General features: G+C 39.9%; 1 protein-coding gene across 2 annotated transcripts in view; it reads right to left on the bottom strand.

Moving 5' to 3' along the window:
* cntnap5a (contactin associated protein family member 5a) overlaps positions 1-21,562 on the bottom strand; it is a 163,705-nt gene extending 142,143 nt beyond the window's left edge. Inside the window, exon 1 of one of the 2 annotated variants that reach the window (XM_024286056.2) lies at positions 21,389-21,562. Coding sequence is in view for 1 of the 2 variants with exons in the window: in XM_024286055.2 (XP_024141823.1) it covers positions 21,063-21,129 (67 nt within the window). In the remaining variant the exon portion in view is untranslated. Of the gene's footprint in view, positions 1-21,062; positions 21,361-21,388 lie in introns of those variants that run through there. The other variant, XM_024286055.2, reaches the window with a different exon arrangement.
* Between the last annotated feature and the right edge of the window lie 2,406 nt (positions 21,563-23,968).

Genomic DNA, 23,968 nt, shown 5'->3' with positions numbered 1-23,968 from the left:
GGCTATGTCTGAATTTATTCCTTACCGACTATAGAGTGTGTTCACCATTTTCTAGTGCTGTCCGAATCTACAATTCCAAAATCGAGTGGCCTAGAAATTTCCCAGAAGTCTTTGCAAAAGAACTAGTGAGATTCGATGGTCACAATATCAGGGAATGTAGACCACAATGCATTGCGGTCAAACAATTTTTGCAAAAAAAAAAAAAAAACAAGTTTAAATGTAATTTCTTAAATAAACCATCTAGATTTTCATCATCAGAACACGGTGGAGTCACAAATACTCTCAATATGGTCATATTGATTCAACTTTTATTTTGTGAAATCGGTGACGTCATATCCGCTGTTTAGAAACACAAAAGAAAAGTAGTGAGCATCATGTCCAAATTGCTTTTCCATCCAAGAAAAAACTTCAGCACTGGCCACAAGTATTTAGAAATGAATGTGGGAGTGGTCACTTTCAAAGCACGCTCAGAAGATGCTATATGCTAACAGCAGCCATGTTAGTTTACAACTCCATCCCTACTTCTACATCTCTTTTTTGCTTTTTTTAAATAGTTTATCTCATGTCAAAGTAATTTATTCCCATCAAACATGTGACAGATGTAAACGTTTGTAAAAATCACTTAACATTTTTCAGGATCCATGCACACATTTCAATTCTAATTCAATCTTTGATCAGATTCAAAGACAACTTGCACACGTACACTCAGCTAATGTTGACCTGGATTTGAATTCCAATGGATTCTGAAAGCCAAGAAAAGCAGCTTTACTTTGATATGCAACACTTAACAGTAGGAGGGGGGGGGGATCTTGAGGAACTATTCATTTACGATTCAAGATGGAACAATTTGATTATGAAACGACTATCAATGCAGCTTTCAGTCATCATCTGTGTTTGGAGGATTTGAGATTTTAGCTGCTAGTCTGCAGTTATAACATGAGCAGTTATTGTGAATTCTAATTCTGTAGCGATTGAGGTCCATTAACACCTGTAGTATCTGAACCTTTTCTACCCTCCTCCAGATGGAACCATACAACATGATTTCACAAATTTTTCGTGTTCCCTACATATTTAACTTACAGAACTTCCATACCGCATGACTTTATCCCATGGCCATTGACATAGAAATTGGGGCGGTCATATGAGGCACTCTGGATGTCAGCCATATAAAAAAAAGCCCTGTGCTTAGTTCTTCTTGTTACTTTTACAAAATTATATTATTTTTTCAATTGTTAATCATTTAAAATTCATAAAACAATTAAGAATCATCCATGGATCATAATCAATGCATCTAATAATCAATTAATCACCCCACCACTTCTTAACAGTGATAATTTGTTTACAAAATTATCATAATCAAGTTTAATTCTGAAGTGGAGAAAAGCGGCCTTGTGGCATCAGCCCAACAAGACAATTGTTTTGTGATATTGGGTTATATAAATAAATTGAAATTGTGCAATAATGTAAAGAATATTCACATATCACTGAAACTTTTATTATTCTAATAGGCTAAACCTTCGAAGGGTTACTGTAATCCAAAGTATCATTGTTTTCAAGTTTTCATCATAGATTTTTTTTTCAAATGACAAATCGCTCAAACCAAATGCATTGTGGTCTATATTGGCCCTTTAGTGAGCAACAATGCACACTGGTTTTTCACAGACTTGAGGGAAATGTCCTGGTGGGTTGTAGATCTGGACACCACGATAAAACGCCTCATATACAGTAGTTCTCTAACCGGGAGCAGTGAGTGAGTTCTGACAGAGTTCATGCAGAGAGCTGCACTTCGGATGAACTGATAAACTTCCAAGAAAAACTTCCGTAAAAGTTGACTTGTAGCTTTAGAGATGTTTTTCTGCACATTTTTTGCCCTAAAATGATCAAACTAGATCACAAAATATGAAACTGAAAGTCGCTGACAAAGAGAAAAACCTAAACATGAGCAAGCAAAAGCCTAAAGATGACTAAGCTTTAGAGAGCCTCTCCAAACCACAGCATTAAATACACAACGGCTGATTTAACACCAAGCTGCTGGATGTATTGATCGCTCAGACCTGGTGTGAAGACGGAGAAAACGGAAACCAGAACCTGAAATGAAAAGAATGACTAAAGAAATGAGGAAAACAGAGAAAATCTGTAAATTAATGTAGACAAAAACTCTTTCACAAATCCAGGTGCAATAAATCTGAATGACAGAGATTTTTATCAGCTTTTATTGCTAACAGAAGCATCAGAGGATCAGAAATAAAAATGGCTGCTGATTAAAAACACTTTCTTTCTTCATGAATTGGTTTGAAACTTAATTTTTTGGGGGTCATTTGTTTTCTTAATTGGTTGATTGGTTATTTTAAAGTGTCCAAAGGTGTGCATGTGTGAGTGATTGTGTCATCAGTTGGGACAGGCTCCGACCGCCCCGTGATCCCGAATGGAATATACAGCATTAAGAAAATGTATTGGTAAATGGTTCTACAGAACAAAAAATTTGAAAAATAATTTTTCAAAATTTGTCAAGCAAGTAACAATGGCAAAAAAACTTTGAGTTGGCTTTTACTAAGCCCGATGTCGTGTAATAGAACAACAAATAATATATTCTTACATTTTGTAAGAAGTGTTTATGGATAAACCTAAAACTTCACAGGTGGGATGCTACAATTCACTCTCCCTGCAATTTGGTCCAATGTTCAGTTCTAATTTAAGAAAGGTGGTATCCCTATAGTGCTGATGATGATGAGGTCACTACAAACAAAAAATAAAACCCAAAAAACAAAACAGGAATTGACCAGAACAGAGACATGACGACAACATGAGGTGACACAGGTGAGGTTCAGGATCCTGAAGCAGCTCTACAGGTGAAGTGGTTTTTCAGACTCTGGTTGAGACCAATGAGTGTATCAAGCTATGTTTACATCGAATGTGATTTGTGCCTCAAATGCCTCTCTTTCAATGTGCAGCAAATTTGCTGCTGGACACTTTTCTAAAAATGTGTTTATGAACTTGACAAAAAAAAAAAACTTGACGCCCCAGACATATTTTATTTTTAGCCTGATCTCTACATGGAGTGGTGTCTGTGTTTATCTCATGAAAGAAAAGGATGTTGAGAGATCTGCTTTATTTTACACAAAAGCATCAGTAATCACGTCTCCATGTCTGGATTCATGAGATCATTCAGAGACTTTCCCAATACTGTGAGCTTCACCATCTACTGAAGGAGCTGCACCTGAATGATGGACGCTTTCAGCGGTACTTCAGTCTCTCTGTGACCCAGTTTAATGATTTACTGTCCCACTTTAGTCTGAGGATGAAAATAAATAAATAAATAAATAAAATTAGAGAATCTTTTCTATTATTGTGTCGATAAATACAAGAAAAATATTAAAGGTCAGGAGGAGAACAAAGGGATAAATCCTCCATGTTGGATTTAGACTCCATTCGCTGATCGAGTCAGTGAACACATTACGAGTCCAAAGCTGAGTTCCTGATTGGTTGACGTGACACATCATCCTCGCCAAAGTTCAGAGTTTTAAACTCCGTCCGTACTTTGACTTAACACTGAAATAGGATGCCTCAGATGCAAAAAGCGTGTTCGTCATGAACGCAGCTGAAAAGACAGGAGATGAGTGCGACATCATCCACAGAAAATTGTCTTCCAGTTCCAACCAAATTCAGTCGCCATTTCTATGCAATATGGACACCGCCATGTTGGAGCCAGACAACATCTGTAAGCAATCTTTGATCTGATATTCTATGGAAACCAATAAGCAATCAGGAGTGAGTTTGTTGAAAGGCCACACCTCTAACACTTGAAAGCCAGCGACACAAAATCTGTCAAACATGATTAAATTGTTGGACTTGGGGGTCAGCAGACTCCACCTACTTTTATTGAGGCATCTGATTGGCCAGTTTAATAACTTTTAACTAAAAAATATGAAAAAAAAATGTAGGAATGCAAGAATGGTTATTCTTACTAATAGAATAAATGAGTAACAGCTGTTTATTTCTCTATTGAAGTTTATGATATTATATGTCCAGTCCAGTTCTCTTATACAGTCAATGTATAGGTCTAAGGTACGGAGGCCATTTCTGTGCTGTGGTTTCTGTTGCATCTGTTTGAATTTTAAAGAGGCTCCTGTGTTTGTTTACCGTCGTGTCACTGAGCAGAGAAAAGAAGATAAGAAGGAGAAAAAAAGCTAAAGAGGATGATGATAAAATGATGGTGTTAATAGTCATTGTCAGCCGCACAAGAAACCGCAGACGGACCGCACCGAGAGGACACGACATTCATGTCTGCTCACAGCAGCGAGGCGAGAAACAAAGACGCCGCGCCGCCTCATTAAACCACATCTCACACACAGCTCCCCGACGCCGCTGCCTGTGACGACATCAAACACAGAACTCTGGGAAGCGGCTCCTCACCGGTGAAACGTGCACGCCGCGTGAACCCTGTCCCGCGCTAACGAGGGCCGCGCGGGGCTGAGTTGCCATGGAAATCCAATGAAAAGCTGATGGTTTGGAGAACGAGCTAGCGTGCTAGCTCTGCGTTTCATCTGGACAAAAATTTGCGGCTGAACAGATTCCTGTTCTCAGCATCTGTGAGGAGGAAGAGGAGAGATCCTCAAAACAAGAGAAACCCGAAGACTTTAGGGCGGCTTTAGCCAAACTTTAGCTTCAAAATGCTGACTCAGTATCAGGCAGTTACTGGCTGTGGTCCTGCTGATGAAGTCTCGATCGTCGTGGCAACTAACAAAACGTGACCCGAAGAAAGAGTTTGACCAATCAGATCTCATCTTTGGTTTTTTGTCACAGCCAAGAAAAACGGAATAACACAATTTTTGAGAAAAGATGAAGGGAATGAAGTGACGGGCTGCAAAAACAAATCAGTCTCCCTCCTAAAGTGGAGAACTTTTGGAACCACGGCTGGAAAACTGGATCCGTTCCCATCAAGTCAAATAAAACAACTTTTACTCTAACTGGTCATCGGCCTTAAGCGAAATCGTAAGACAAACCCTTCATTGTGATGAATTCTTTCATTAAAGAAGAGTCAGAGACATTTCTTTTTACTGTCATTTTATGTTTAGTGTTATTTATTGTCGCTTGGTTTTTATAGAGCGATGGCAACAAATCAATGTCCCTGGAGTGGGATCAATAAAAGTTCTGTTCAATTCTAAAAACTTTCTTTTAAGTAGTTAAACGTAACAAAATACTTTGAAGAAAAAACTATTCCTGAATTTGGCGACTCAATTATCTTAATTATCCCAAAAAAAAAAAAAAAAAAAGAACTATTAAACCTGATCTGATCATAAAACATTGAAAGACTTAAAAGACAGAATTGTTCCAGATTAAATCATCAAAATGATCAAATATCCTTCATACAAGTGAAGTAAATATTATCAAAAATACATAAATATATCTAACCCATTTAAGATATTATTTAATTGATCAGAAAATGAATCCTATTAAAATGATGCCATATTTTTGAACCTTTTAACACATTTAATCTATTAAATGATTGTCAAATAGAGTTTGATTATCAAATTCTGTGATTTAACCAGAATCATTTGTGAATTACTGTTACTAATCGTGACCAGAAAATATGAAAGCTGATGTTATTCCCACATATTTTAAATCCGTCCAAGGATAAATGTTGTTGTTGGTCGTAGATATTACCTAACCCAGAGGCCTTCAACCTTTAATGCTCAAAGAGCCAATTGGGTTCATTTCTTACCAACAACAACCCAGAGGGAGCCACGAAGTCTCAATTCACCCTCTAGAAAAATAAGAGATTCATTTTTGTTACTATTATGATAAATATGTATTGATGGTTTTTTTGCCTTTTTTGCAGATATAAAACAAAGAGAAAATATCCTTTTTTTTGCTAAATATGAACTATTGACAAGTTCAGATGACTTCCTTTCAAAATAAAAGACACCCTGTGTTATATAGTTTGAGTTAGTTTTCTTTTTTTTTTTTTTTTAACTTTGCAGTTACTTTTTCAAAATTAAAAACTATAATTTTTCTTGAACTAGAGAGCCACAATGGGCGGGTGAAAGAGCCTCATGTGACTCTGGAGCTGCAGGCTGCAGACCCCTGACCTAACCTTTCTTCTGTCCCTGTGGAGCCAAGAAATCTTAACACTGTCAGAACATATTTAGAAAATTACAAGCGAAACTTTGAGAAAAAATAAAAGCAGGCCCAAAAGATCATATAGCTACATGCTAACAGCAGCCATGTTTGTTTACAACAGAACTCCGTCACTTCTTCGTCTACGGTCGTTTCCGGTATTTTAGATAGTTCTGCAAATGTCAAAATGATTTTTTTCTGATTGAACGTGTGACGTAGGTAAACGTTTGTTATAATCAGATAAAAATTCTCAGGACCATGTATAATTCTAATCCATTTTTTTATCTGATTAAAGACATTTTGCACAAGCAAACAGACAATGTCACAAACATGCTCCGTTTCAAACTGAATGTTTTTATCTGCTCCTGATTCACATCATTTTGAATAGATAAATACTCAAAAATGTGATTTTAAGCTGAATTTTATTTACATATATCCTCCATCATCAAACATGATTTTCAGTGGAGTGGTTCTTTAACATTTGCACCAGTTCAGTTCACATTAACCATGAAACTATTAATAAAAAACTCGCCTGATTTATTCATGTCTGCTTTCAAAATCAAGCTTTATTTTGAAGGGGCGAAATATCACTACAACCTAAATGAACAGAGGCAGAGGAGAACTGACGTCCTTTCAGGAACCTGATCCCCCCCCCAACCCCTGGGGGGCTGGGCCCCCCCACCTCCGCTCCGCTTTTATCTCCCAGCGAGTTTAAACGTGAGGAAAAGCGGCGGCGGCGGCGGCACGCTCCGCCTCATTTACCTTCTGACAAATTCATCAGGCCTTGGATATGTGCTGCAGGAGCAAGCGGCGCCGCGCTCGGCGTTCATTAATGCAGCTGCACGCACACACGCGCGCACACGCTCACGTGCGCTCTCCTCCTGGTCCTGGGTAAACCCCCGGCAGCCTCAGCCGAGAAATAATTAGGAGTGAAGTATCTGCTCACTGAGCTAACTTGAAGCATGAAATTTTAAGTAAATATGTGTGTGTGTGCTGGAGTGTGTGTGGATCGGGGGGGTTGCCACCCCAGAAACCGATTGCATCTCTTAAAAAATGGATGTGTTTTGAAGCGGTCTCCTGTGAGGAGATGACTGAACACACGCCGATATTCCTCCCACTGGCCGCCGCTGACGCCGCCGCATCAGCTGCCGCGTCCCTCCATTCCTCCACGGCGGGCCTCGCGTGGGCCGGGGCCCCCCACTCCCCTCGTTAAGAGGCTGGGGGGGGGCTCATTAGAAGGGATGTCATGCCTGCAGAGGAACAAGCTCATTGCTGTGTTGGGAAAAATGTTGCAGAGATCCTATCGCTCTGAAGACATCCCATCGTAAATATTTGCAGTTTCCTGGACTGTTCGGGAGTCCCCCCCTTCATCTCCGCTCAAAAAAAAAAGACAGTTTGGAGGTCATGCTGATGGCCAGCAGCCAGTACCCCTCCCAGTTCATTCCAAGAGAACACAGTGGAGCAAAGCTGCTCCGTCTGCTCCTCGGGACATTCAACCAAACCTGTCTGACCAGAATCCAAAACCCATCCAAAACAAGCTGCAGATGCAGCATCCTCCAAACAGCAGCCAGCAAAAAGCTGAAGTCTCTGAAACTGCACCTGCAAAAGAAGCAGCCAGCAAATAAGAGATGCCTGTAAAGAAGCAGTCTGCAATCAAAACAGCATGCAAACAGCAGTGTGCAAACGCACAGTCCTGCAGACGCAACGCCTGCAGATGCAGACGTGACATCCTGCAGATGCAGACGTCACACCCCGCAGATCCAGGCGTGACACCCCGCACATGCAGACGTGACGCCCTGAAGATGAAACAACTGCAGACGTCACACCCTGCAGATGCAGACGCGACACCCTGCAGATGCAGACGCGACACCTTGCAGATTTACTGACCTACAAACATGACACCCTGCAGACACAACACCCTTCAAACACCGCAGCCAGCAAACGCAACAGCCTGCTCAGAATTCATAAGAAAAAATAACTTATGAGATTCAGAAAAATCAAAACACCTTCACCTTTGAAAGAATTCATTTTCTCATTTCTCTCTACTAGAGTCTCCTTGAAAACAGTATTTTTTTATTTGGGATTTTTGTTGCAGATCAACGCCACCGAAACCAGTCCCTGACATGAGTTTTTATGGAAGTGGGACATGAATGAACCAATCAAGTCATATCTGATGGGCGGACAACAGCTGTTCTCTCTGAACCTTCAGAAGGTTGTGGTTCAGTTTACTGGAGGCTGAAGCAGCTTGTTAACTCAGTGGAGGACGCCCATATTCTTTATCATTTCACTTCTTCAAGGATCTGTGGTCAATAAAGCTTAGTCCTAAACCTGATGTTGCTACACAAAAGACACACAAAAAGGAGGGACATTCTAACACCTTCTTTCCTCTGAGAGGTACACTCCAGTATTTTGATCGTTTTCATTATAAAATAGATCAATTAAACCAGACCTAACCGTACCATTTTTGTCCCCGTTAGTTGTCAGTACATAGAAAAATGGAAAATACCAATTAGCGCAGAGCTACTATTGAAACCAATTGATTGCTGGAAGGTCATTATGACAAAAGGAAGTGGCTTTAGTCCTCTTTGCCACCCGCAATCTCTTCTCAAGCAACTTTAAATGGTTTGTATCAACGAAGAAGAAAAAGCAAAGCAGAAAAAAATGAGCTTCTGGATGACCTCCATTGTTGTCATTAGTTACACCCCGCATGAGCCATGACGATCCAACTTGGAGTGGAAATGTTCACCTGAAACACCTGGACCATTCTAAACTTGACCATAGCGTACCACTCAGTGGAAACGAGGCATATATTTGATATAGGCTGAATGTTAAGGAGGAGAAACTGAATGTAGAGTCCATCTGTCATGTGACACCAGATTCCTATTTCTGTAGATCCAGGATACTTGTAGGAGTTCATCATTTCCACTTTCTATGCCTGAAAAGTGAGTAGGAATGGGAAGCCACCATGATTGTGCTGCTCTAAATTCAAATTATTTGGGCTGTAGCTCAGAGTGTTTACTAGCTGCTGGATAATTGGTTGAGTAGTTTAAAGACTGATCTAAAAACCAGTCATATTACCTTAAAAACCTTAAAAACACGCTGCAAATAACACAGGATGAGTGCAGCAACAGCTTTATGAGGTATCTAATTTCATAAAACAAGATTTTATCAAAGATTTCATAAAACATCGTTGCAACAATGTTAGCAAAGACAGGATTTTCTTTTAGCGCAGACAGGTAACCAGCCAGGTAGGTGTTAGTGCAGAGGAGTGTGTGTTAGCATGGACATGTATAGATAAGCACAGAAACCTGAGTGTTAGTGCAAAGAGTTGAGTGTTAGCGCAGACAGGTCTGCAAGTTTCAGTGAATAATATGAATATAAGTGAGAATTTCCAGAGACAGACAAGTGTTAGTGAGATGCGTAAGTGCAGACAGCTGTTGGTGCAGACAGGTTAGTGTTAGCGCAGACATGCAAGTGTTAGCACTGACATAGACAGTCAATTGTTAGAGCAGACGGGTAAGTGTTACAACTGACACAATTGTATTAGTGCAGACATGTCAGGACAAACAGATTGTTAGCACAGATAGGATAGTGTTTTCACAGACAGGTTAGTTTTAGCAAAGACAGCTGTGTAAGTGCAGACAAGTTAGTGTTAGTACAGAAAAAAGTGTTAGCACAGACAGGCTAGTGTTGGCGCAGATGAGTTAGTGTTAGCACAGACAGATAAGTAGCGCACAGTATCAGAGTAAACAGGTTAATCTTATCGCAGACAGATGTTTAGTACAGACAAATATGTTGTAACACAGAGTTTAATTAGCTCAAACAGTTAGGTGTTAGCGCAGACAAGTTAGCGTTAGCGCAGACAGATGCAAGCAGATAAACATTGTGTCAGTGCACACATGTTAGCGGAGACAGATGTGTGTTGGTGGAGAGAGATATGCGCTAGCGCAGACAGATGGGTGCTAGCGCAGACAGATGGGTGCTAGCGCAGACAGATGGGCGCTTGCGCAGACAGATATTTGAGTGCAGACAGATAGGTGCTAGCGCAGACTGATAGGTGTTAGCGCAGACAGATGGGCGCTTGCGCAGACAGATATTTTCGAGTGCAGACAAGTTAGTGTTAGCGCTGACAACATGTATTACTGCAGACATGTTAGAAGAGACAAGTTGTTAGCACAAACAGGTTAGTCTTAGCACAGACAGGTAGGTTGTTAGTGCAGATAGTTAAAGTTCAGCCAAAACTCTGTCATAAATAAATGAAAGAATAAAAGCAGTAAAATCTTTATTTTTATCACGTTTACATGGTGGTTTCAAGGCCAAATCAAGTTTTTAGACTTCTATCTAAAGTTTCATTTCAGTTTATCTCCAATGTTTGTTCAAAGCATGAAGAAGTTAAGCACCAAGTCTCCATTTTTTAAGTTTTTCTCCTGATTTTATAAACTAGTTTTGTAAAATGCAGCAGAGGAGACAATGTCCACATACTGGAGGCACAGCATCCAGTCATGGTTCAGTATTCCAAACACTGACTGCTGGGTTTTTTTTTTCACTTCCACGACTGCAGGTGAGTTCATCCTGCTTGGTTTGTATTCTGCAGGTTTAGTTTCAGCTGCTGTGAGAAGAAACCACAGTTTAGACAGCAAGACCAACAAATGTGCAGATTGACAGTGAACTTTTTACTGCAGACAAAAACCAAAGATTTGTCAAGTTAGTATTAATATGATTTGCGTTATAAGACATTCTCACACTGATGAGCAGCTGTTTTGTTAATGATCTGACAAAGGACTAACAGCATCCCAGCTTCTACAAACACCACGATGTTCTGCAATGCCCCGCTAATAATAACTGTAGTGTTTACAAGTCTGTGTTTGTCAGAGAATCCACAGTTTGTGTCTCAGAAACCATCATCCTGAGCCGCAGAGGCAGCAGCACCACAGCTCTGCTTTCAGGTCAAAGCCCAGTGGGGGGTGGGTGGGGGGGCTATAGAGCGTGCTCAGTGCGTAGGCCACCTTAAGACGCACCGAACATATACATGAAGGACTCCCGACGGCTCGCAGCCTGAACCCCCCTCCCCTCCTCCTCCTCCTCCTCCCACAGAGAGCCGTGAAGAGAGTCTTCAGCTGCAGTTTATGAGAGCAGCTGTGCTTTCTGCTCAGTCTGGACTCCAACCATCGCCAGCGGTTCGAGTCATAATCGTAAGGATTTTTGATTTATTCCAAAAAAATGTAACCCCCAACCTTTGCTGCATATTCCATAAATTAGCTAATCACATTTTTCTCCCGAGAGGTCATCAACTCCATCTCACACGGTTGTCGCCATGGCAACCATGGTGACAGCATACAACAGTGTACTTTCAACACGTCGGTACACAAGATTGTCACATAAAGATGAGAAGAGTAAAAAAAAAAAAAAAAAAAACACCTTGAGGTGATGATCTTTTTTTACACCGTGCCACCTTAAATCAAAGAACATCCTTGAAAAAATCGTGTACAATCATATAAAAGCAAAAACTCATTTTTGTCTTTAAATGTCTTAAAGAAAAACTTTTAGAAGATTGTTTTTCCCAAAAAAATTTACCTTTTTTGCATAAAAGTAGCTGAGAGACTGAATCACGTTGGTGACGTTTTCAAAGTCTTACTTAAAGGAAGACTGAAAAGCCTCCACAGAGCCAGACAGAGAGCCTTTAAGCAGTCCTCGCTTCTGCAACGCGATTGTGTTTAACTCTGCAGTCTGGATGCTGTCCTTGATCTGAACACAGAGGCCAGAAATGCAGAAGCAACAACATTTCTAGACATCATCATCTCAAACACCTGATATTATCAGGACATCAGATTTCTCCGACAAAAATGTTGATTGAAATATTAGACACGCCAACATGCTCATCGAAAATACCAAACGCACACAGAAAAGTCTGTTACAGTCCCACAAAGCTCATGACTCACTGAGACAGTGTGTTGCCACAGCAACCACCGATACCTTTATATACACACATGTTAAAACTTTACCTCCACAATGGTTAAAGAGAGAACGCAACTTTACCAAACAACAGTCTTTAAATTCGCTAATTTAAGCTTTCATGGAGAAAACTTCGAACCAGAAATAAACCAATTTTCAGCCTAATTACAATACTTTTTTGTTAAAAGTTAAAGTCCCACTAGTTGCCAAATGTATTCTCTGCATTTTATGGAAGTGTTTATAACTCATAATTAAAAAAAAATTAAAAACTGGAAAAACTTTTTTTAATTTTCACAATGTAACTGCATTACTTGTCTCTTAAATAAAATGAAAAAGTAATCCCCAAATACTTTTTCTTTTTCTTGTTCAACACCACTCTTTATGCAACTTAATCAAAAGGATAAAGCCATTTCTTTTTCAAACAGTTTTCTTGTAAATTTGTACCAAAATTCAAATAGAAGTCAGTAAAATGCATTAACAGAAATGCTTTTTCATTTTCACAATGTAACTGCATTACTCATTTCTTAAATAAAGTTTAAAAGCAATTCTCCAAACTACTTTTCTTTTTCTTCTTCAACACCGCTCATTCTGTAACCTAATTAAAATGATAAAGAAAATGGAATTTGACTTTTCATTTTCAAAAAGCTTTCTTGCAAATTTGTACCGAAATTCAATTAGAAATTTCAAATTTGAACATTAAAATGCATTCACAGAAATGCTTTTTCATTTTCACAATGTAACTGCATTATTTGTCTCTTAAATAAAATGAAAAAGCAATTTTCCACAGAGAGAGGAAATGGAAGGGAGGAGCGGGTGCAGTCTGCTGCACACGTCTGTGAAGGACCGGGTCTGGTGACCCGAATGGATCAGGGATCATCCGTACACCCCCAGCTTCCTGCGGGATCCGGTATCAGACCGAGTAAAAAATGGACAAAATAATGAAGCTCAGAGACGCGAGTCTGTCCGGCATCTGTTATTGATCGGATTAGAATAGAACTGTGTACATGGCCCTTATAAACTTTATCCAATTGTAACAAACGTTTACAAACACTGCACGTTAGATCGGAATAAATCATTTAGACATGCGCAAAAGTATCCAAAATACAGCAAACAGCCATAAAATAAGAAATAGCGAGTTCTGCTGTAAACAAACAAATCTGCAGCTTTGAAAGCATGATCTTCTGAGCGTCCCTTTATTATTATTAATATGTTAAAATGACTGATTTGATTTGAAATGGTTTATTTCAAGCAATCTAAAACAAGTATAATACATGTGCAATACAATCAAAGGACTTTCATTCATGCAAAGATATGTTAGAGATAGGATAACTAGGCAGCTAATTATAAACTGCCTGTAAGAGAGTGGGAGGAAGCAAACTTATACAATCCCACCCTGGTCAACCAAACATGAATTATCAATACCTGGTTTATAACTTCTAAGCAGATATTTATCATTAAAAATCATTAATCACAAAACTATGCAAGTAGATATGACACTATTTTTATTTCTCTCAGAATTTTCTAAATCCGCGGCCAAGAATAAGATTTCTAAATCTTATTGCACAGACCCAAAGGAAGAGTTAGAGTTTAAACATTTAGCCGTGAAAACTCTTAAAATCCACCCGAGGAATGCCGCAATCCTGCACACGTAAATATGAGGGAATAACATCGGCCTTCATTGTGTCTGGACACGATTGGTAACACAAATTCACTTGATTGTTTGCTTTGTTTCAGAGGACAGTATTTATTTATTTATTTAAAATGCCAAAATTATAATGAAAAAAAAAATCACTGGGAACACTTTAAAATGAAATCAGACTATGATCGGAGTGGGTCTTTAATGTAAAGTGTGGCACAAATCTGCTTTAGAATCCATTAGAATCCATTGGAATAACCCTAATTGCATAAACATGCAAAGAGTTTTCACATTTCAAAGAACATTTTTAAAAGCTCAAAGATGGCAGCTCTGCATTTTCTATAGCTTATGCTTTTTAAATCTTTTTTGTAAGTTTGTGTCATTTCCAGTTCCAAACTCTCCTCAAGTCAGTGATTTATTAAGCTCAACTGTGTGCTTTAAAACTACTATCTATTAGTATCTACTCCTCCACGAGTTCCTCATATCACTAAATCGTGGAGGGAAAATCGATTGTAAATCTGCTCGTTTAATAAAATCCAGCGAGTAAACCCGGTAAAAACGGATTCCTGTGCGGGCTGCCGGGACATCGAGCCACAAATCTTGTGCTTGCAGATCAGAAGGAAAAAACTGCTGCTGTTGACTGGTTTAAAAACTTCAGAGACTCCAGAGAGGAGGAGCTGTCAGAGGTGTTCGTTTCATCTCACAATTCAGTTTATTTATAAATTCACAACCGAGGTTGTTTCAGCGCCAAAAGACAGAATCCTGCGACAGTCAGAATCCAAGTATGATTGTAATCCAGATCAGTCCAGATTACATTTCAAGGACCATTATGTCTGTTTTTAACTAAATCATTTCTAAAAATGGTTACATTTGCATTAAAATGTGTTTTCAGTGAAAGTTTTAAATGGAAATGAGCAGAAAAATCTGAATGTGAACCGGGACGGTCGTCACAAGGGTCGGTATCTGAGGCAGCGGCGGGGTCACTGAAGGCTTCAGGCTGCTGCTGCATGTAAACGTGGCCGATCTGTTCCATCTTCCTATTACCGATAGTGCTGCTGGAGAGCCTCTGCGGTCTGCTGCCGTCCAGATAAAGCTCAGCTGTGGTCAATGAGGCGGCGTCCGACAACAACAGCTGATAACGAACGCTCCGACTCCACAACATTTCTCAACACCTTCTCTGATGCAATTACCGGAGAAGCCTCCCCGGGACAACACCGACTCCCGCCGGAGATCCGCTGACGTTCGTCTGAGGAGGACGGCAGAGGAGCCTCTCTAAGGAAATGGCTGCCGCCGCCTCCCTCCCCTCCGACGGTAAATATGAGAGCGGCCCTTTGACCTTCGGTAGCTGCTCCCGTTTCACATCAAGACGCATTTCAGCGCACGTTTGACAAGCTGTCAGTCCAGCTCAGCTCCTCACCTGAACGTGAGCAGCTTTAGCACCAGCCAGAGCGGGGATGGGAACACAGACCGGTTCCTGCAGGATTCCCAAATGAAGATCAGGCTCTGGAATTCTGCTAATTGGCCGCCAAGAGGTGAACTGTGACCAAAAGATTGATTCAAAATCCTTATTTTGTAGTGAGTTTAGTCCTTGTATCCTACAGGAATACAATTATGTAAACCAACGTGTTCAGGGCAAAAATAACCAAGGAATTTAAATTCCTGTGGTTGAATTCTTCTGTCTCACTTTAGTACGGTGGCCCTAAAGTCAAATCAAATCAGCTTATGAAAATCAAAAAATAGTAAAGATTCAAACGACAAAAAAACGGAAAACGTATAATAAAAAACAACATTATATTTTAGACATCAAAAAACACAATTTCAAAAAACTGGAACAAGATAAAAAAGGACAAGTTTCAGAAAACTAAAGTATTATTTTTCAAACTATAAGGATAAGTTGCACTTTTGGTAGAAAAGTCAGACGCTTTGGAACAAATCTGCAAACCTCTGCGTGATGGTGCGTTACACCAACAAAATTCACGCTTCAAACATGCATCCACTTCATTCCTTCTTTTAACCTTCGTCACATTTTCTGCTGGAAGCGTGTAAAAATGTTTTTAGAAATTTGACGCATGTGGGAGGAACTACTGCCAAAGGTTGTTTAAGGTTAATCAAACCCTAAATCCACTTTATTTGTCAGTTGACTTCCATAAATGGGGCTTTAAAACAAGCTGTCTGTTGGTCATTGTCAAATTTCTGACAAATCAAATAAACTTGTTTAATTCTTGAAAATACTCCCCGTTTGGTGATTCTTTAAAGAGTCACCAAACAGGGAAGTTGGAGGCCGACTCCACCCACAGCCGAAATGTGAAAATCCAATCAGACAGGTGGGGGTGGGGGGCAGGACTGTTATCATTACTGGAGCTCCTGATCATGATGTCAGACTTCTGAAACTTACCTGGTTTGACCAATCACAAAATTCAAATGTAATACCTCAATTCAACCTGTGGGGGGCAGCACACAGACGATTTGACTATATTTTCAAAAATTAAGTTTATTTTAATTTATCAAAATTTTGGCAATGACCAACAGACAGCACTTTTAAAGCCGAATTTACAGAGGTCAACAGACAAAAAAGTTGATTTAGGTTTGGTTACACTTTAACCTTATCTCTCAACACATTCTCACTTCCAATTCGTCACATTTTGATGTTTGGTTAAGGAGCCCTCCACGTCGAAAATTGACATTTTGGGTGTCCCCAACTCGTTATTGACATGCTGGCTGTTCCCATTAAATCACAGGTCCAAACCTCCAGCCTGTGAACCGGAACCGGTCCAGTATGAACAGCCAGCACTTAAAAAAACGACGAGTCGTGGACACCTAAAACGGGAAAAAGGGACATGGAGGGGTCCTTAACCAAACGTCAATATGTGACAAATTGGAAGTGAGAGTGTGTTGCATTTAGAGACGTTTGTCTCTAAATCTAATTTATAATGCATAGAAGACACGGATGATGTTGAGAAATCAACCAATCTTCATCATCTACACCGCAGTGGTAGTTCCTTCTCTGTGACTCAGTTTGATGACTTGCAGTCTCACGAGTTTTGTTCTTCTGCGCTTCTGACATACACCTGCAGCGCTCTCTAGTGGTTGTTAGTGGAAAACATTTGCTAAAGGGAAACTGGTTGTTAATATACGAGCTCATTAATGTTTAAAAACAATCACAGAAGTCGCTCCTGAGTTTAAGTTGCACTGCTGGCCCAATTTATGAAAAATTGTTTCAACTTATATGCAACTTATACTCTGAAAAATATTTCCATAAATCAAAATGAAATGTTAAAAATCTAAACAAAAACACTGATCTTTTCAACCAGAAGTTATTTGTCATGGAGACATATTAGAACAGAGGATATGTCTTTAAGCTTCTGGCCACGCCCACTCCAGAGGTTTGATTAATTACCAATCAGCTCTTTACCAGAGATCAGGGAAAACATCCGAATACGTTCTCTCTTCTTCCAAACTCAAATGTCATCATCCAATCGGTGATGTCACATAACATCAAAGCTTTTCCACTACTTGATTCTTTTCTTTGACATTTCAATTTGATTTCTATAAATAATTCTTTTTCCCCAAACTTTTTTTCCCATGTTTTGGTTTCTCATATGCTGTTTTGATTCCTAAAATGTCATGTTTTTGTTTATATTTCTTTAATTGATGTTGTGCTTTTTCATGTATTTTTGTGTCGAGTGATTTTTTTTATCCGATTTGCACTTCAGGGCCACCGTACTTTAGTCCCAAAATGTCAGCAATCAAACCTCAAAGTGATAACTTCCCCGACCGACCCTCATTGACCTTAAATCCTGAAGGAGCTTTTCAAAACCCAACTGTAGAGCTATTGACACTAGAGAGGAACTGTCAGAAGAGAAGACCAAACAATAAGTGGTGGCTGTAACTCCAGAGATGAACACGATTGATGTAAACCCTGAAAGGTTATTTCTGTAATGCTTTAGCCTGGATGACTTAACAAAGTAATGCCTAAAAATTAAATAATTCGCCAAAAGTTTTAGCCTAGAATGTCTGTCTACAGTGGATCTGTGGTTTGTAGTCAGAACAGATCGGTTCAGAAATCACGTTGGTCCACTGATGTCGGTCGTGTACGTCTCTGTTCTCATGAGTTCCTTCTTTATGCTACTTTCTTCCACAGAAGGTCAGCTTTTTTCCAACTTGTTTTTACAGGTTTGTTTGTCAAAAACATTGAACCACATATTATTTTCTGGTTCATGAAATTAACTTGAAAACGAGTTTAAAACAGTTTCAAACACTTTTGGTGATTCTGTACTGAGAGGAGACCTCATGGGTAAGGTTCCAACATTTCGGCTCATCTTTTGAGCTTTTTTCAAAAATGTTTACAGTTGTCTTTTAATTATGATTATCCCATTTTTAGCCAAACAAAAAATTTGTTTTCTTTTCTAGAATAGTTTCTGCAGAGCGACACAAGTTTAAAAATTTGCCTCAGAGTCTAGCACAGCAACTGTGCCTCCGTTTCCCTCCTCGATGCTAAGAGCTCTCCATTTACGTGCTAGCTTACAGCCCCTCACACTCCAAGCTAACATTAGCGGTGCAGCAAAAATGGCCAGAAATATCTGAGCCATCCAGACGTACAGTTTGGATTCAGATTCCAGCTCAGACGAGGAAAAAAAACAAAGATGTTCATGGATCTATTTGTCTACAACTGGATGCATCAGAATGGGGCGGGGCCACAAATACGATCTTTATCAAACTACATTTTTTTCCTCTAGTCTCGATTAACAGTGATTTGAACAAAAGAAAAAGTAAAGGATATTTAAACCTTCATTTTTACTTTACATCTCCTTCATCGTGAGAAAAATGATACAAAAACACATAAAAAAAACTATAATTTTCTTTAAAGTGGGACTTTAGAATGTTTTAGAAATTCCCTTCAGTACTTATTCAGCTCAATGAGTTCAGTTTTCAAATTCGGTAAAAAAACAAAAAAAAACAAAAACAAATACAGCTGATCTGATGGAACACAAAGCAAACGTTAAAACAAAGCCCTGAGGAACGCCATAACCAGCGTGTACACACAGATCTGCCTGTTAGATACGATCTACAGCAGTTCAAACAACAGTTAACAGAACCACAAGGATTTCTTTAGAGGTTTAAAACCTTAAATCCACCGAAAATACTTCTACAGATGCTTGTTTTGTACGTTTTCTGATCATTTTAAGAAGAAAAAGTGACCTGAAGTAACTCCAAACCTACAGAACAGGCGTGGGCTTTTAAAGTAACGGTCTCATGACAGCAGACTTTACAGCCAGCGGTTCATAACCCAGGGATGGAGCTTAATCTGATTAAATATAGATGAGCTAACAGGATGACGGTAACAGTTTCATAAAACTGTCCATCAGTTCAAGGAGGATTAAAACAATCTACTGTAGTTTTGGACCCTAAGATGCACCGGATTATTGAGCGCATTAAGCAAAACAAAACGGATAATGTGACGTCTACACTAATGATAAGAGAAAGGTGATTGGTCAGAGGTGTTGATGGGAAGTTTCACTAGTAAACTGTGTTGTTCTTCATGTCCAGCACAACAGAAAAGTCAACCTTTATTGACAACTTTCAACATTAATTATGTTAAAGCCCAGTACTACTGTGCCAGGCTCTAGACTACATTACCCATAATACCTCCAATAACCCATCAACCGCTTCAAAGTCGTACTTAAGACTTTGGACAGATTTTTGAGTGTCACGTACTACAAAAAAAAATCTATTCCGGAATTCAGATATAAGTCCCATTGGATTCTAGGGAATAGTGCTGGAAGATATGACTACATATCATGTGGGCGATAGAGAAGTGTCTATCAGGCCATTTTTTGGTGAACTTTAGTGCAAAAATGTGTTACCCTATTAGAAACTTTTGTGTACTAAAATTAGTCTCATTTGTGACGATTCAGTTACATGTTAAAAGAAATAAAGTCATCGAAATGTAATTAATGAGAGAGAGAATAACTGAAATTATATTTTACCATGATATTTAGCGTTATTGTGATATAAAACAATTTATATTGTAATATACCTTTTTTCCCAGCACTAATAGGGAAGAATCACAAATTATTTTATGGTCTAAAAAATTTGGTGTGTAAGATTTGATCCAGATTAACAAGAAACTGTGTCAAGGGATTTAAATTGATTAAATATAAAGAATAAAAAAAAAGAAATCATTTCTATTGAGGGACATATAAAGTGACAGTAACACAGAATGTGGTATCATCAGCAAACATGCGGACATTAGCTCTGATCTGCTTCCATTGACAGAAATTAGATTTGAACAACTTGGATTGAACCAAGATAAGCAGCAAAAAGAAAAAAACAAACAATCAGCAAAGAACGAAACGGGTGTTCGGATGAATAGACGGGAACACAAGACAAACAAAGAAGAAGAGAAGATTCCTTTGACTGTTCTAGTCTTAAAAACTTAGAGCTAAAACCAGCAGATGAAACTGATGTTGGCGGAAAACAAACATTTTAATGTTTTAAGAACTCGCCACACAATCAAAGAAACAACTTTACCTAAACTCCGTATTCAGAAGGGGGCGCCATTCTACCACCAAGCACAATAAAAGACAAAAAGTATTCAACTAGAAATCGTTCACGTCTATATTTCTATGAAGAGAAACATCTCCAGATGAAACAAAGATTATAGACATTTGGAAGCTTTAGAACACGAACCCCAAACCTAAAGGTTCCACCTTAATGTTTTCAACAACTTCCTGATCAGATCCAGATTCAGAGCAGATTTCCGGCGGGAAACATCTCCCGTTTTCCCCATAGACATCAATGAGAAGACTCCCGCCTCCGTCCATCCTGATGCTGTCACTCTCATCTGCTGTGTGATTGTTGTGTCTGACTATCACACCAAGTTGTGCAGCTGCGGAGCTCCAGGAAGCGCCTCCCTGCTCCCGCACGGACCCCGCACGGCGGCCGTTCCTGCAGATCTGCGGCAGCTGCATCTCCTGCTTTTGACGGACTTCTGCCACGCATGAACTCAAGGTCACAGATCCCAGTTGGTTGCGCGGCACGCGGAGTTTCACGCGTGTTCACGCAGCCGTGACCCGACTTATAGATTTTATTTATTTATTTTTAACCCGGAGCCGCTCCGATTCCGGGACAGAAATCCACATCAGAACCGATCAGTTCTGCGTCAAGTTGTTGCAGTAAATCCATGAAGAAGGTTGCGCGTGCCACTTCTCCGCGCGCGCACACACACAAATCAGCGCACGAGACAGCCGCACCTGGAGGCTGATCTTCATCTGCCCGATCAAACTTCCCGTCATCATCCCGGTGAAGCCGAACCGGCAGCAGGTGCCGGACGGGCGGGCGCGCGCGCGGTACTCACGGTGAGAGGCGGCCGCCGCTCCTCCGAGGAGCAGCAGCAGCAGGAGCAGCAGCGGCGGGAAGAGCATCTTCGGTCCGCAGAGGGAAGCAGAGCGCACCGTCCTCCCGCTCCTCCGGCTTGGAGGGACACCAGGAGTCTGACGCTGAGGAGTGGACCTCTCCCACGACGGCACGCCCTCCCTCCCTCCCTCCCTCCTCCTCCCCGCGAGGAGCAGCCCCCCTCCTCCTCCTCCTGTCTGTTTGCGCCGTCAGAGGCGCGCGCGCTGCCCGGTCAGCGCCGGAGAACACAACAAAGGTCCACCGCGCGCGCGGTGCCGCGTGCCTCACCCGAACCGAAGGATGGCTCCGAGCTGAGCGGAGGGTTCTGATGACGAACCGGCGGTGGTTCGGTCCACAGAGAGCCAGACTAAGAAATCCGCAACAGCTGGAGTCAAGACATTTAAACATCTCAGAAGAAGCTCCAGGATGTTTGGACACGCCCACCTGACCTCCTTTACCTGTCCGGCCACGCCCTTTTATCAGGCTCCGCTCCTCCAGAGTGATTTTTTCCACGAAAAAGAACAAATTTGATTTAAAAAGTGAATCAATGTTTAATTTTAACACAAATATACTTCATTCCCCCATAAATTAGTTAACACATTTAATTATAAATAACAAATGAAGAAAGAAGTCAAGTAAAGATACAACAGAAAAACTATTTTAAAAATCTTTTCTGCATTTTCACAAACATCTCAAAATCAGTGAAAATGAACCATCAAGTTTATCCTGAATTATGTTCATTTGGAATTTGGAATTTTCTACATTTAAGTATCTATTTAACAAACAACCCTATTTAATCAATTAGGCGCATAACACAGAAACAATCAAAAAACTTTAATTTTTTTATCTGATTCTTATAAACTCCAATAATTATCTGCATTTGTCAGCAGTACGAGGAGAAAAACACAAAGTTAATCCAAAAAACAGATTAAATCAAATTGACGATCATCTGATTCCGACTGATGAACACTCATCCGGATTATATAATTTAATAAATCACTTTAGTCGAAACTAATATGGGAAATATGTCTTATTCTTGACTGTTCTTCCAAGTTATTTCTTCTGTTTTGTTACTTTCATTTTCAAAGTAAGATCAATAGAGAAAAATAAGTAATTGATAAAACTAACCTGTCTCACGATGGTCTAATCCCAGCTCATCGTTATATGCTTTATCAGATTCTATTGTTTACTGTTTTTGAGTTGATTTAGTTTACGAGAAGAGAACGTCTCTGATTGGAGGAACAGCTGACTGTGAATTCAAATCTAAAACAGGATGACCCACCTCTTAGATTTTTTTATTTTATCTCCATAGCCACCCTTTTATCTTTTGGCCACCCGGGGGTCCTAAACAGGTCTATGTAATTTTTAGAAGAATCGGCAAAAGTAAACTTTTGGATTGTCTTGGCAACCGACGGTTTTAACGCCCACATTCCTAATATGGTCACTTCTTGTCATATCATTTCGTTCAGCTTGAGTCAAGGATTAATGCATTGAACTACAACAAACTAACAAATAAATGAAAAAAGGGTATACCGCCTCCACTTTTGTGAGCTTGTCATGCTAACACCATTCAAATTGTACAACTTGTAAGACAGAGATTTTTTTTCTCAGGTAGCTTCCCAGTGATGCTCAAGGAGGTGGTAGATCTCTTGGAAGAGTTTACATTTGTAGGTTGTATTAATGAAAAACTTAAACCAAACTAAATACATTTTTTGACTGTTTACCTCTGTAAATGGGCTTTAAAAGTGCTGTCTGTTGGCCGTTGACAAATTTTTGATAAAATAAAATTGTTTAATTCTTGAAAATATAGTCAAAAACCTTCTGTGTGCTGCCCCCTACGGGTTAAATTGAGGTATTACAGTTGAATTTTGTGATCGGTCAAACCATGCAAGTTTCAGAAGTCTGACGTCATGATCTGCAGCTCCAGTAATAATAACAGTCTTGTCCCTCAAGCCCCGCCCCCTGACTGGATTTTCATATTTGAGCTGTGGGTGGAGCCAGCCTCCAACTTCCCCGTTTGGTGACTCTTTAAGATGGCAGGCTTGCCCAGAGGTCACAGGTCAATCAAAACTATCCACATGAAAACGTGAATAGTTTGTTGGAAAATTACATTTAAACACATTTTTTCCACAAAAATAGTTCAAACATAATGCATTGTCGTCTATATTCGCTAATGTAGTGAGAATCGATGCATAAGGTTTTTCACTAAGACTTCTGGGAAATTCTTAGGGCACTTGATTTCGGAATTGTAGACTCAGACGGCACAGATCGCTCAAATTTAAGTTTTTATTTAGTTTTAATTTTTTACCATATTGTGGGAAAATCCCCACATATGCGACAAAATAGCCATGGCCATCCCATAATAATTTTAAAGCTTCTTTTGGATATCCCAGACACGTGTGTTTTGGTTTCGTTAGTGACCTTTCTTGAGCCCAAAAGAGTTTCTCCCTTTTTTCGTCGACTATGCCTAAGATTCATACTAGGTACATGCAAGTTTTGGTGAGTCCTCAGTATGTGGCGTGGTGAAATTTTTGTCTACAGAAGAAAGAATTGAGAAGCGATCTGGTACCTGCGGTCCAAGACTGCTGCTGGACAGAATGATGTGTTGATCCATGGGTGTCTGATGAAAAGGGTAAGTAATGCGGCGACTGGAGGCTTCCTGGATAATGTGGTAACCACGCAAAATTCAGGAGAATTGGGATGACAACATTTTACCTGTAGATTTAATAAATAGTGTGTTTGTAGAAGCACAACTTGGACACGACCTCCAACTTTCCCAAACGACCCACTTGAGTTCTGATGCCAGAGAAAGGCCCTTCATTGGCCGTCTGTCCTCCTGATGGAGGCGTGTCCTTCAGAACGAGCCTC

The sequence above is a fragment of the Oryzias melastigma genome, linkage group LG21 (assembly GCF_002922805.2).
Source record: "Oryzias melastigma strain HK-1 linkage group LG21, ASM292280v2, whole genome shotgun sequence".
Lineage (NCBI taxonomy): Eukaryota > Metazoa > Chordata > Actinopteri > Beloniformes > Adrianichthyidae > Oryzias > Oryzias melastigma.
Note: the sequence above shows the minus strand (reverse complement) of the source record. Positions and strands in the feature narration are given on the sequence as shown.